At 39.8% G+C, this 12,834-nt stretch overlaps 1 protein-coding gene across 1 annotated transcript in view; it reads left to right on the top strand.

The window, feature by feature from the left end:
- Positions 1–11,985, top strand: part of PINX1 (PIN2 (TERF1) interacting telomerase inhibitor 1) — an 85,503-nt gene extending 73,518 nt beyond the window's left edge. The window contains exon 7 of the mRNA XM_041767650.1: positions 11,271–11,985. Coding sequence (XP_041623584.1) covers positions 11,271–11,741 — 471 coding nt within the window. The 3' untranslated portion in view covers positions 11,742–11,985. The remainder of the gene's footprint in view (positions 1–11,270) is intronic.
- Positions 11,986–12,834: the final 849 nt, after the last annotated feature.

Raw genomic sequence — 12,834 nt, 5'->3', positions numbered from 1 at the left:
AACAATAAAATAATTACTAAGGAATAAAAAAGAAGTTAGGGTAGGCATCTGGAAACTTTTATAGCTTGATACTACGTTTCATAAATAAGAACTTGTGTTTCCTATGTCTTTTTAAAATTTCACCTTCCCAGTATTCTTAAATATTTTATTGTATTCTATGTTACTGTATACTGTATTTTATTTACTTAGTAAATAGTCCTGGTCTATGTATAAAAGTCTCCTTCCACAATGGACTGGAGATTTTAAAAAGAAAAATAGTTGGCCCTTCACCCCTGATAGTTTGAGAAGCACTGTGCAACAGGGCATTGAATTTCCAGAGGTGGAGCCAGTTCGGGGCAGAAACAGGAAGCAGGTCTTACTTTATAGAACCTTTTTAGATTCCAAGCAGGTAGGGAGGAGGCATTACTTGTTCTTTTTTGCTTAAACTTTTAATATATTATCATTCTTCCTTACCAACTAAAAATAATTATTATAGCCTACATAAAAATAAGAGATTATATGTTTAATATGTATAATAACACAGAAGAGTTGTGTATTTAATAGTAGTAATGTTTACATGCTATGAGCTCTTTAAAATTGTGATCTCCATATAATCAGTTAGGGGTTTGTTGAAAGTTGTTTTGTTGTTGGTTTTCTTATCATTTAGTTTTTCTTCTAAAAACAAATTCTTCCAATGTATTTTTTTTTATTTTAATTTTTTTGGTGGTGGGAAGACCACTTACTTGAGATCTACCACTGCCTCATTTTTTATTATTATTTTTTAGTCTGTCTGCCTTGGAATAGGAGACAGACTATCTTATCTGGGTACCAACCCTGGTCAGGTAAATAGTAGCTGCTCGGTGGCTGTTCATGAGGGACAGAATGGCCAAATCATTGGACCTGAGCCTTTCAAGATTGCATTTTTGTGTCATTTACTTTTATTACTTGCTTCATGAGTTTACAATTTTATTTAGTCTTACTAGTAACTTAAATGTCCTTTAAATATAGAATTATTTACCCTACCACATTTACTCCTAAGAAGTATATGTTTTTAATTATTATTTTGATTTCTGGTCAATTAAAAAGAGTATAGAAAGGTTAACTTTACATAATACACAAGAAATAAGGGAAGAACCTTTGTTAGTGACTTCATTTACTTAATTTATCTTTCTCTTAAAAATAATCTTGACTATTCCAGATAACTATTCCTATTCTAATCCCAGTTCGAAAATACTAGGTTCTCTGAGTTCTTCAGGAAATGCTATGCGTTCTATAATAGGTAGCCTAAGTTTGAGTTTTCATGATTTCTAAACAATTTTCAAGTCTTCTGTGGCATAAAGATGGAAGAGACAGATCCTCTGGTAGCCTCTGCTTCTGTTCTTTACAATTCAGATACTAGCTTTCAACTATGGATAAAAGCTATTTGTCCTGCCTCCAGTGAACAGCAAAGAGAACCAATTGACCTAGAATTATAAAATATAGTCCGTTTGGGTTATTTTTAGACTTCATTCAAAGAACTTGGTGTCTATGTCACATTGATCATTTCTAACTTTGGAGGAGCCTCATTTATCTTATAAGGGCTAGTATGTTGTGAAATGTTGTCACATGAGTCACTGCAACTTTCCAAGCCTTAGGACCTTTCAGGGAGGCAGGAAACCTGCTCCTTTTTTCTTTCCTCTCTTTTCCCCCAGAGGCTGTATGACTCTTGTCAGTAGTTTTGATGTCAGTTACTTGAGAAGGTGTTGCCATAGAGAACCATCCTTTTAAAACATGTTTATGTTGGCTTTTCTTAATGAATGGTAATTGGAGCAGCTGATAAGGCAAAAGGAGAAAAGTAGAAATGAACAGCTTTGTTAGCGTTGGCCTTAATATGGGGAATTTGGGATTATTTGTATTGCTCTACTGTTGTCCAGTGCAGAACAAGATATTTTGTCCCTTCCGATTCTCCATTGTCTTTTCTGAGATGTCCAGTTAATTTGTCTGAGTTTGTAAATTGCAAGCAAAGTTATTAGAAAGATATCTCTTTAAGACTATAGGGTGTTGAAAGTTCACTTTGATATATGATCAAACTTTTTTTGATATATGATAAAACTTTCACCACCAAACTTTGTCCTCGTCTACTATCTTTTGCTGCTTGAAATCAGACCTCAATAAGCAGCCTCTCTGCCATTCACTGGCATTAATTCAGGAAGGTAGCAAGTGAAGGACACTGAGAATTACCATCAAACTCAAAACCCCCCAATTCCATATATATATGTGTGTGTATATGTATGTGTATACCTCAAAAGCATCTAACACTTTCAAAAAGCAAATACTTCATAATAAATTGACTCATTTGTCCAGCAAATACTTGCTTAGCATCTATTATGTTTATTTATATACTAGAGAGAAAACAAACTTCCACAAATTCTTTACTGATGAAATTCAAAACATTATTTATGGACACTGATATTTAAAATTCACATAATTTTCACAAGTCATGAGATAGTCTTTTGATTTTTTCCCCCTAACCATATAAGATGTAAAAACCTTTTTTTTTTAAAAAAAAAATTTTTTTATTTATTTATTGAGAGAAGAGTGGGAAGGTGCAGAGGGAGAAAGAGAATCTGATGTAGACTCCATGCTGAGTGCAGAGCGCAAATTAGGGCTCAGTCTCCCAACCTTATAATCATGACCTGAGCCGAAATCAAGAGTCAGACACTTAACTAACTGTGCCACCCAGGTGCCTTTAAAATGTAACAACCTTTTTTTTTTTTTTTAAAGATTTTATTTATTTGACAGCAAGAGAGAACAACCTCAGGGGAGAGTGGGAGAGGGAGAAGCAGGCTCCCCACCAAGTACGGAGCCTGATGTGAGACTCGATTACAGGATCCTGAAACCATGACCTGAGCTGAAGCCTCACACCTAACCAACTAAGCCACCCAAATGCCCTGTAAAAATCTTTCTTTAGTTTGTGAGGTGTTCAGAGATCAACAGGCTGGATTTGGCCTGTGGGCCATAGTTTGCCAACCCTTTTGCAGACAGCGCTCTCTTGGAACCCCTGCACAGTGGGCTTCTAACACGTGCCATGGGTTCCTAGAGCCTGTTTGTATCTGCACACTTGGCAACCTGTCCCCCAAAATACACAGTGTCTGTATATGCTTTCCAGTTGAGTTGCTGCATAATTCTGCCAATATTTTTTATTTTTAACCCAACTTTTAATCAAAATTTCTTTTCAGTCAGGGTGAGTTTTTTTGTTTTTAACTCTAAAAGCAGTTGTGGGGCAGACGGGTGGCTCAGCAGTTCAGCGCCTGCCTTCGGCCCAGGGCCTGATCCCGGGGACCTGGGATTGAGTCCCACGTCAGGCTCCCCGCATGGAGCCTGCTTCTCCCTCTGCCTGTGTCTCTGCCTCTCTCTCTGTCTCTGTGTCTCTCATGAATAAATAAATAAAATATTTTATAAATAAAAACAAATAAATAAAAGCAGTTGTGTTTCCCTGGCAGATTCCTCATATTGGTTAAAACTGAAACTTTGTTTAGCCTAACTCCAGATGTGAATGATGAAGATATTGAAGAAAAGAAAAAAAAAAAAAAACAAGAAAAAACACAAGACTTCACACTAAATAAACTTTGTGAATGCAGAAACAGTTCTTTGTCAGTAAAACACTAAATGTTTTCAATTATATGGAAACCACAAAGGTACATTTGGAAAGCAGGAAGAGAAGTGCCGGCACAATGGCACAATTCCTGCTTTCTGATTAGCAGTATTGATCACTGTTTAGCTTAACCTTTGGAGACAAACCCGTTTTGATGACTGTCTAGAATCAGAGGCTTTCCCAGGTTATATCTTTAGCTCAGGATGCAACATAGGCTGTACCCTTAATAACTTGCAACTGGAGCTTATAGTGGAACTTTCATCCAATTGTTTTTCAGAATAAGGTCCTACTTTTGCCGCTGATAGGCCCTAGAACTTTTTTGCTGTCCAACCTTTTCTTTTGATGACAAGAGCAATTCAGCCCATGCAGGCTGTTCTTTTAATTTAATTTGTTCAGCCAGTCTCACAGTGCATGTGAAAATTCTCATACAACACAGCACCTATGGTTTTTCTTTCCCGATTTACTTATCTCCTGGGAGGTGACTGTGGTAACATGTAGAGTAATAGACCAGAGGAGAAGTGTGCATCGGCTGACTGAACTCCTCTGCATCACTAAGGACCATAGAGGGTAACTGGGTGATCACTCTAAAAGGCACTCAACTGTACCTTGCAGTAATTGAAGAAGCTGTGTGTACCATGAGGCATGGTGACATTTGATGAGAAGGAAATGGTTTCATCTGGATGGGAAGAATGTATACTACAAAATGCAGACTCCTTCCTACCCTTCCAAGCACCTTCTAGTCATTAGGCTTGCCTGATATGCAGACAAATTTATACCAATAAACACAAAGCTTGTGGCTCAGTGAGTAGCAGTGGGAGTATCTCCCAGCCTTGATCCACTTGGACTTGGTGTCTTATGTGCTTTCCTTGAGCACTTATCATGCGATTGTTCCTCCTTGGAGAGTGTGTACCAAATATAAATGAAATAGAAACAATCTCTGCCCTCAAGGAACTTAACATTTTCTTGGGAAGACACTTAAACACAGCAAATTGTGCAAAATCAGAAAATAGAAGTAACTAATTTATTGCTAGCCACAGACAGACAAGAGAAGATGTTCCACAAGGGATCAGGCTTGTTGAAGGAGGGAATTTTACGCTCCATCTTCAAGAAGGTGATGCCCCTGGCTATGTATAAAGGATCTGCAGGAATATCATAGGCCCGCATAATGAGTGACTCCATCAGCCCATTCTCCATCTGTTGGCAGAGGGTTTAGTGCATACAAATCTAGCAGTGCCTTCTTCCTGATAAGTGATGAAATTACTTCATGACTTTATTTCTGTCCAAAATGAATGGGTGCAATTTCTACACCCCAGGAGTACATCAAGACATAATTTGTATTTGTCAAAGCTGTCCTGCTGAAAAATTTGGAAAAGATACAAAATGTTCTTTCAAACCACTCACTTGCCAGGCTTTCTTAACTTTTCACAGACTAATCCAGCACAAGCTGACAAGAGAGGATAGTAGAAGCGAGCATTTGTTCATCACAGGCAACAGCTGTCAGAGCTAATAACTCCAGTTGCTAAACCATTACTTTTGAGCTCTGGGGTGTCTACTTTTTCTTTCAATGAGGAAAGAAGGTTCATTGAAGGATTACTGTTACAGCATGATCTCTTGTGTTTTAACATGGAAATCAAAAGGCTTCAACCAAAAAAAAAAAAAAAAAAAAAAAAAGGCTTCAACCATCTTGTCACTTAAGGTCAGCAGTGACATATGATAAAGGCCTGTGAGCTGAAAGGCTTTTGCCTTTGAAACCCCATCATTGAACTAATCTGCTATCATAAGTTAAGATTTTATACTTAGAGTGTGTTTGCCCCAGACACCTCACTGAATTCTCAACCCAAACTGCTCTGTTTTCCTGCCCTGAAAAATACTAACAACATTCTTCAGAGAACAATAGAGAATCCTCTTTATTTGGGCATTTTGCTGTTAATCTTACTATACATGTTTGAAAGATACAGAAGATTCTGAACCAAGAAGTGCTTGAGCAGATAGCTCATTGAGCTGCAGAGTCTCTGGAGAGAAATAACAGAGGGAAACAACAAACTCACAATTCTGTGGATATTGAAGAAAAGTTGACATGCATAGTTGTAGGCATCTTTCAGGCACCTGAGATGATTGTGGAATATTATAATTGATGTCCCAAGGATCTCTCTCCACAAGGTCTTGTTTCCTTTGCATCCCTCTGCCCTGCAAACCCCAATCCCAGTGGTAATTCAGAATGTCAAAGATGGGTTTAGGTCCTAAGATTCTCCAGCTCTCAGGATGGCACAAAGTGTATAGGCTTGAATCACTAGAATCTAATTGTTGCTGATGAGAAAACAGAGACAAAGCAAGTTAACAATAGGAGGGACTGACTGCCCGTCTCACTAAATAATCACTGTCTGTATTGGAGGTGTCTGGGTGGAAGTCCTAAGACATCGATCCATGAGGGAGTCTTGCCTTAGGTGGAAGGTTGGACTTGGCTTTTACTTCCTGCTTCAAAACCCTCAGACTTTGCTAAGTGAATTTACATGCTACTTTGACTAATTATAAAACTCTTCAGCCTGGCTTTGGGCTATTTTTTATTTATATAAACCGCAAACTAGATAAGCAGTTTTTTTCTGTTTAGAAAGTGGTACCTATTTCTGATCTTTTTTTCTACACGAAGCTTTTGCATCACTTTCTGCCCTCTGTCAGTTGAGCATGGATCTTTGTCCATGGATTATATGACCAGCTGCTATACAAATCTAAGGAGAGAATCAGTGACAAGTGAGTCTGTGTGACACAGGCTAAAAGTTAGAATGCCGTGGTGGAAAGAGAAAGGACGTCATGTCTGGCAGCCTTGGATCTGAGTCCTCCTGCTGCCAGGTCCTGCCACAAGACCTGCAGAATGATGCTCCTCAGGTTGCTGTGAGGGTCACATGGGCTGACTTAAGATAATAAGTGACTGGCATGTTGAAGGTGTCTAAGTAAGAAATGATGGCTGCTTTCTTCAGTACATCCAGGTATGGCCACATTGCATCAAGTTTTCCTTCTGCGATTGAGTGGAGCATTCCCACGGTGCCTTTCTGACTTTAAAGCATTGAGGTTCAGGACACCTGGGTGGCTCGGTGGTTGAACGTCTGCCTTAGGCTCAGGTCTTGAACCCAGGGTCCTGGGATTGAGTTCTGCATCTGGCTTCCCACAGGGAGCCTGCTTCTTCCTCTGCCTATATCTCTGCCTTTTCTGCCTTTCTCTCTGTGTCTCTCATGAATAAATAAATCTTAAAAAATTATAAAATAACACATTGAGGTTCTGTGAAGTGAGGAACAAGCCTCCTGAGCCTAACCCACAGAATATTTCTTGCTTGGGTAAAAATTCAGACCCTAGCCATCATTTGGGAAAACTGATTACCAGATTTTTTTTTTTTTTTTAAACACATACTCATAAGCTCTGAGAGAAATGAGAAGACTGAGGTTTTTCTGGGGACAGACCATACTAACTCATGAAACAACTCAAGAAACTGTTTCACTTTATATTTTCAAAAGAGTAGCTTCTAAAATACTTGTAAAATATTTCAAAACTCTAAATGTACCCTTGGGTCTTTCTGAGTGACAAAAAGGAAGGCATTACGGTGGATATATTACAAATTTAGGGAGAGGTTTATTTTAAAACTGCTTTGTTATTCCCTTACTGTTCCCCCCCGCCGCCCCCCCCCCCCCCCTCCTCATTCACGGACTTCTTTCTTTGAAAAGCTTCTTCATCTTAGGTGTCCTGCTTTGTCCTGAACATGCATGGTTACTTCGGACACGTCCCTGCCCGATGTGAACTGACAGGAGACTGTGGTCAGCACAAAGGCTGGGGGGATTGCACATGACGGAGCCCAGCTCCCACAGATGACGGTGCTACCTGTATCCTTCACTAGACCGAAGTGAAAGCCTGCATTTCTCCTTGGACTTAGCGTTACTAGGCAGCTATTCAAACTCTTGGCCCACTCAAGCCGGGACTTAAAGAATCTGTGAAGGCATAAAAGCCAAGAGAGAGGTTGCCCATGATTTATTCCAGAAGCCCACCACAGTTTTGATTCCACTCAGGTAAAATCATTAACACATCCCCCATGCTCTCTGCCTTTGGAGAGCACAAATTTAGGGTATGTAAAGGCTCAGTGGAGATCCTGCATCGGGCAGGATCAGTGCCTTTGAAACCCCATCAGTTGAAGGATCAGTGGAGATCTTCAAGCCAAGGCATAGAAAAAGAACCTTCAAAATTGTTAAGTACAGAAAGAATTTATTATCATTTTTAAAAGTTATAGATTGTTACTACCTTTCTTAGAGGTATTTGGGATGATTTCCGGGATATAGGTATAAAATAGATTCATCCTCCAGTTAATAGTTGCTCCAATTTTTTGCTTTTATTGATTTTAGCCTCTATATAGTGTCTGTTGTTTTAAACAAATTCTGAACAGCTCTTCAATACAAATAGTATTTGGCTCTTTCAGCTCTTCCAAATGATATTACTGGATCTACTTTTCGGCTACATGCTTTCTTACAGGTGGTGTAGAAATGTTTTTTCTGTGAGTACACTGTGGGAACATTGGTCTCACTGCGGTATCTTGGCTTGACAGTTGGGGTGGTGATTTTCTGTGAACAGAGTTCATCTCTTCTGCTGCTTATACTGCCTCCCTGTACCTTCTCTGCTCTCTTCTATCACAGGAATGGCCATCATAAATGTCATTTCAGAGATGAGTAAGTTGTAGACCCTCAAGGGACCTTAGAAGTGACCTTGTTTAACCTACTTTGACTTGATGGTAGCCAACTGAGGCCTAGAGAGGCTATGGGATTCACCTAAGGACCTACATTAGTTAATAGCAAGAATTAGGGAAAGAAAAAAAAACTTTCCTGAATTTCTAGGCTTAGATCAAATGTTTAGTAAGATGATTAGCTAATCATACCTCCCTTTGTAGTATTTTGTATGGAACTGGAAGTTTTCAAGCTATTTGTAATTTATTTGGCTAGTTTTTAGAACACTGCTAGCAAATTGGTGCATTCTCAAAAGTTTACAAAGTCATAGACGAAGTCACATGTGGCATTACAGATTTTTTTTGAGGTTGTATTATATGATTAATGAAAATGTAGAGCAATGCAAGTTGTCTCTATTTCAAATGACTAGAAAGTCATCTGCTTTTCTCAGTACATTTTCACGTTGAAGTAAATCCAAACATGAAAAAGTTTTCATTTTCTTAAAAAGGTGTACATCTTTTATATTCATGGCCAAGAATATAGAATACGGGGATTACAATCACTATAGTAAAACTAGGTTTATGCTGTGTAAAATCATAAAATAGGAGTTTATGAAGTAGGAGTCCTGGGCACTGCTCTTAAAACTATCAGATCTGCAACTGATTACTGCTGTTTCCGTGGTTTTTGAAACAGACACATACATTCCTACCATGTGGGAGGGTGGCTGCCCTTGGCAGTAAATGGCCCTCAGCAAGCCATTGTTTTGCCTACACTTTCTTTGAGATCAATAGGATTTGGGTGCTGGCACCTCTTGATTGTCTCCATGCCCTGCTAAGCTTGGTGTGCAGTGGCCCGTGGTTATTAAAATCCTTATCACCATAAGGAGTTGATTATGAGCATAGTTATTTTCTGGGATTAGAGAGGCCTGCTGAATTCAACAAGTGACTCAAAAATAGTTTTATATTTCCTAATAATTAAAAGTGTGATTAATATGAGCAATTAGTTCCTATGATTTAACTGTTCAAAGAGGGAATTCAGGAAGTAAAAATACATAGGATGAGCAAGGTAAGGAGCCATAGGATTTAAATTTCAGTTCCTCAGACATCAGAAGAGTTGGCCCACATAAGATAAACTCCTTTCAATGCCATGAAACTAAATGAGACCTGTTTTACATAAATGGGCCACCTTACCTTCACAGACGGTCTGCTGTCTGGGTGTGGCTGTGTGCCCTTAAAAGGCGGGCAAGAGGATTCTTGTCCATCAAACTGGGATTAGCTAGTACCAAGAGACCTTGAGATTTTTCATTCTATGCAGAATTTCAGCTTTTTCAACATTTAAGAGTGAAAAGACAAGTGACTTTTTTCCTCCCTCCTGGGGCAGCGGTATTTAAATTTTTTTGTGTGTGAAATTACCTGTTGGGATTGTAGCCAGAATTAATGCTGATAGGTAACATTTGAACTTTTTCCCAAGGCTTAGTTGGTTTGTTCCATATGTTCTGCATTTTACATTTTGAAATTTTAAAAATTGACCACATGATTTTGTGTTTTTAGCCCAAAATGTGATTTGTGTTAATTGGATACGTTGTGATGTTGTTGGCAAGGTACCTTTTGGTGAGAACTCTCTGGGGGCAGTGACCACTCAAGGCCCAATTGCTCATTGATGGAATATTGATTCTGCTGGGGTTTCAGAAAGGATGCTACATGGATTCCACTGACCTGGTTTTTGAGTTCTGTATCAAGAAAATGCATGGTCCATTTATATGTTGGTTTGTAATAAAGTTAGCTGCATAGGCAGATCTTTACTTGACAAGTTCAGAATAATTTGTAGAATCCTAATTTAGTAACGAATTTATTCAGAAAACCCATTTCGCACTCTCCCAATGTGAAAGGATCAATCAATCTTCTGTGCAAATAAGTAAATATGATGGAAGAAGCTAGGTAATTATGAAAAACCAAGCTTAGAATTATTGTCTAATGACTCAATTAGTTTAAAGGTTTCTGTGGGCATAGTTACTCTGGACATTGACTTGACTTAAAGCATAGTCTTTGTATTCTTCATCTTGTAGGTACTTACTTTTCTCTCACAGGTTTTCATCATCTTACTGCCAGCCAGCCACAACCCATATGATGATAGTGGCATTTCATTTTTTATCCCAGCCTGTTGAGTTAGGAATTTTCTCACTTCTAAAGCCTATAGCTGAATACATTTATTTAAAATTAAAATGTAAACCTCACTCAATCCCAGCTGTTAATGAGTGAGTAATTCCTTACATTTGGAAACAAGACTAATACAGCCATGAGTGTCTAGTCCATGTTAGAGTAGGGATGGGGCCATCTCCCTTCTCCCCACCCCTAGCCGAGAGAAGAAGTGTTCCCCATGCTAACCTGTGGTGGGTGGAGAAGGAACACTTGGACTTCAAACCTTGATGTGATCTCTTCTGGGTGAGGAGACAGGTGTTTCTGACATACCAGGTTCTGGATTGGCATTGGGCTCCTGTTACAGGAAGGGTTAACATATGCATGTGTCATCTTTGCTTCTAGGTCAATGCACAGAGACTTGTGTAATCCATAACAGAGCTGAAGTAGGTATCCAACAAAATCAAAGAGCCGGAGGACTTCAATGTCCTTGTTTTTTTAAGGGAGATTCTGGGTACTTAGTCATCAGTTCTAACATTGTTGCTAAGGAGCTGTTTACTCAGTATTCCATGTAGGTGACTTGCCAGCTCACTTACAAAGTTAGCTTCTGTTTGAATACATGTAGTATTCAGCCAGTGTCTAGCCACCTTGTTCTGTGCTTTGCAGTTCAGCTCTCTCAAAGTGAGGGACAAAGAGACAAGGTGGCAGCTGGGCAGTCAGCCTGGCTGCCTCCTGAGTGTAAGTAGCTCCTTGTGCATCCTCTGGGATGCTGTGAGGAATAGGCAGTTGATGCTTAATTGGTTTTACTTTTTTCCCCCACCTTAGGATGATTCCAGCCCTGCCACTCCAGATGGGAACACATCCTCCACTACAACGACCAGTGCCTTCACCATCCAGGAGTACTTTGCCAAGCGGATGGCAGAGCTAAAGAACAAGCCACAGGTCATAGCATCAGGGCCTGACTTTGCAGAGACCCAAATGGAAAGAAAAAAGGGAAAGAAAAAGAAAGAGGCAAAAGATAGAAAAGTGGAGACTTACACAGTACCCAAGGCCAAGAAGAAGAGACACCAAGTTGAGTGGCAGCTTGGAGACCCTTGTTGGGACAAGAATTCTGATGTTTCTGCCGAAAATGGAGAAGATTGTGTGTGGCCACCTCATGTCCAGGACATTACCCTAAAGTCCAAGAAAAGGAGAGAAAAGAAAAAGCTACAAAACCAAGTTGAAGTAGCTATGGACGCTACATTACATGACACACCTGTGAAGAAAAAGAAGAAAAAGAAGAAAGGTTCCGAATAAATTCTCTCGAGCTGGGGCCTTCCAGCCACTAAAGCTGTCGGGCCCTGTGTGCAAACCCTTTGGGATTGAAGTCAGAGCAGAGTTCACCCGAGAGAGTTTGTGCACATCTTTTGACATGCCCGGGGGTTGCCGAGTCTCGCCCTCTTACCACAGTTTTCCTACCACATCTCTGGAGAACTTTGTAATGTCCCAAATTATGGCTCTCATAAACAAATATATTTCTTGTTAGATTGCAAGCCCTTCAGCATGAGTGTTGATTCATTTGTATATGAAAGCATCGTTATGTGTGTATGCACGTGTGTGTGTGTGTGTAGGTTTGTCATAGTCTGTATTTGCTCTTGATTTCTTTGTGTAACAATGAATTGTGCTTCCTTCTCAAGGACTTAGTCTAATTAAAGGATTAAGAGGCAATAGTTTGGATTCAGATAGTTCTTTTTGTTCTATAGCCAACCGTACATTTTTGCCAAGCAGGTATTATATGATTACATTCTCAAATCAGAGTGTTTTTGGTTTTGATGAGGAAACTTTTAATATCCACTGAGTGGTGGTGGCTGTGTGTTTGGAGGTCTTCTCTCTAGGAGGCCTCCAACCAGCCGTTCCTCACTGAATGTGGGCAGTCAGATCTGTTCCCATGTGCTAGTGCTCGGGGATGGTCCCCTGTCATGGGTCTGACTGACTTGTAGTGATGAGGAGGTCCTCAGAAGGTTCAAAAATGCTGAGGCTCTAAGAGCATGAGGTTAATTTCCTCTGGAAATCAGGCAGTCTCTAGATTAGGACTGCCTCATGAAAGCACTTTAAAGTATAAATAGTTTTCTTTCCATCCTGCTCACACCAAGTGGTCTCACCTCTTTGTGTTCATCCTGCCTTCTGCCACACCCTGGCGAAGTTCAGTCTCCCTGTGTGCTAGTTAATCTCCTTGTGCAGCTTTACCTCAAGCCTCCCCATGCCCTCTTTGGGACACAGTGAAAAAGTTTGCTTGCTTCAAGTTTAGAGGTCCGTCCCTACTGCATTTGCAGCTTGTTTGCCCTCTGTCTTCTTTCTACTCATCTGTTCCTTCTCCATCCTTTTCCTCTTCTACTCCCTTTTCCTTGCC

The sequence above is a fragment of the Vulpes lagopus genome, chromosome 8 (genome assembly GCF_018345385.1).
Source record: "Vulpes lagopus strain Blue_001 chromosome 8, ASM1834538v1, whole genome shotgun sequence".
Classification (NCBI taxonomy): domain Eukaryota; kingdom Metazoa; phylum Chordata; class Mammalia; order Carnivora; family Canidae; genus Vulpes; species Vulpes lagopus.
This window is presented reverse-complemented; position numbering and strand designations above follow the sequence as displayed.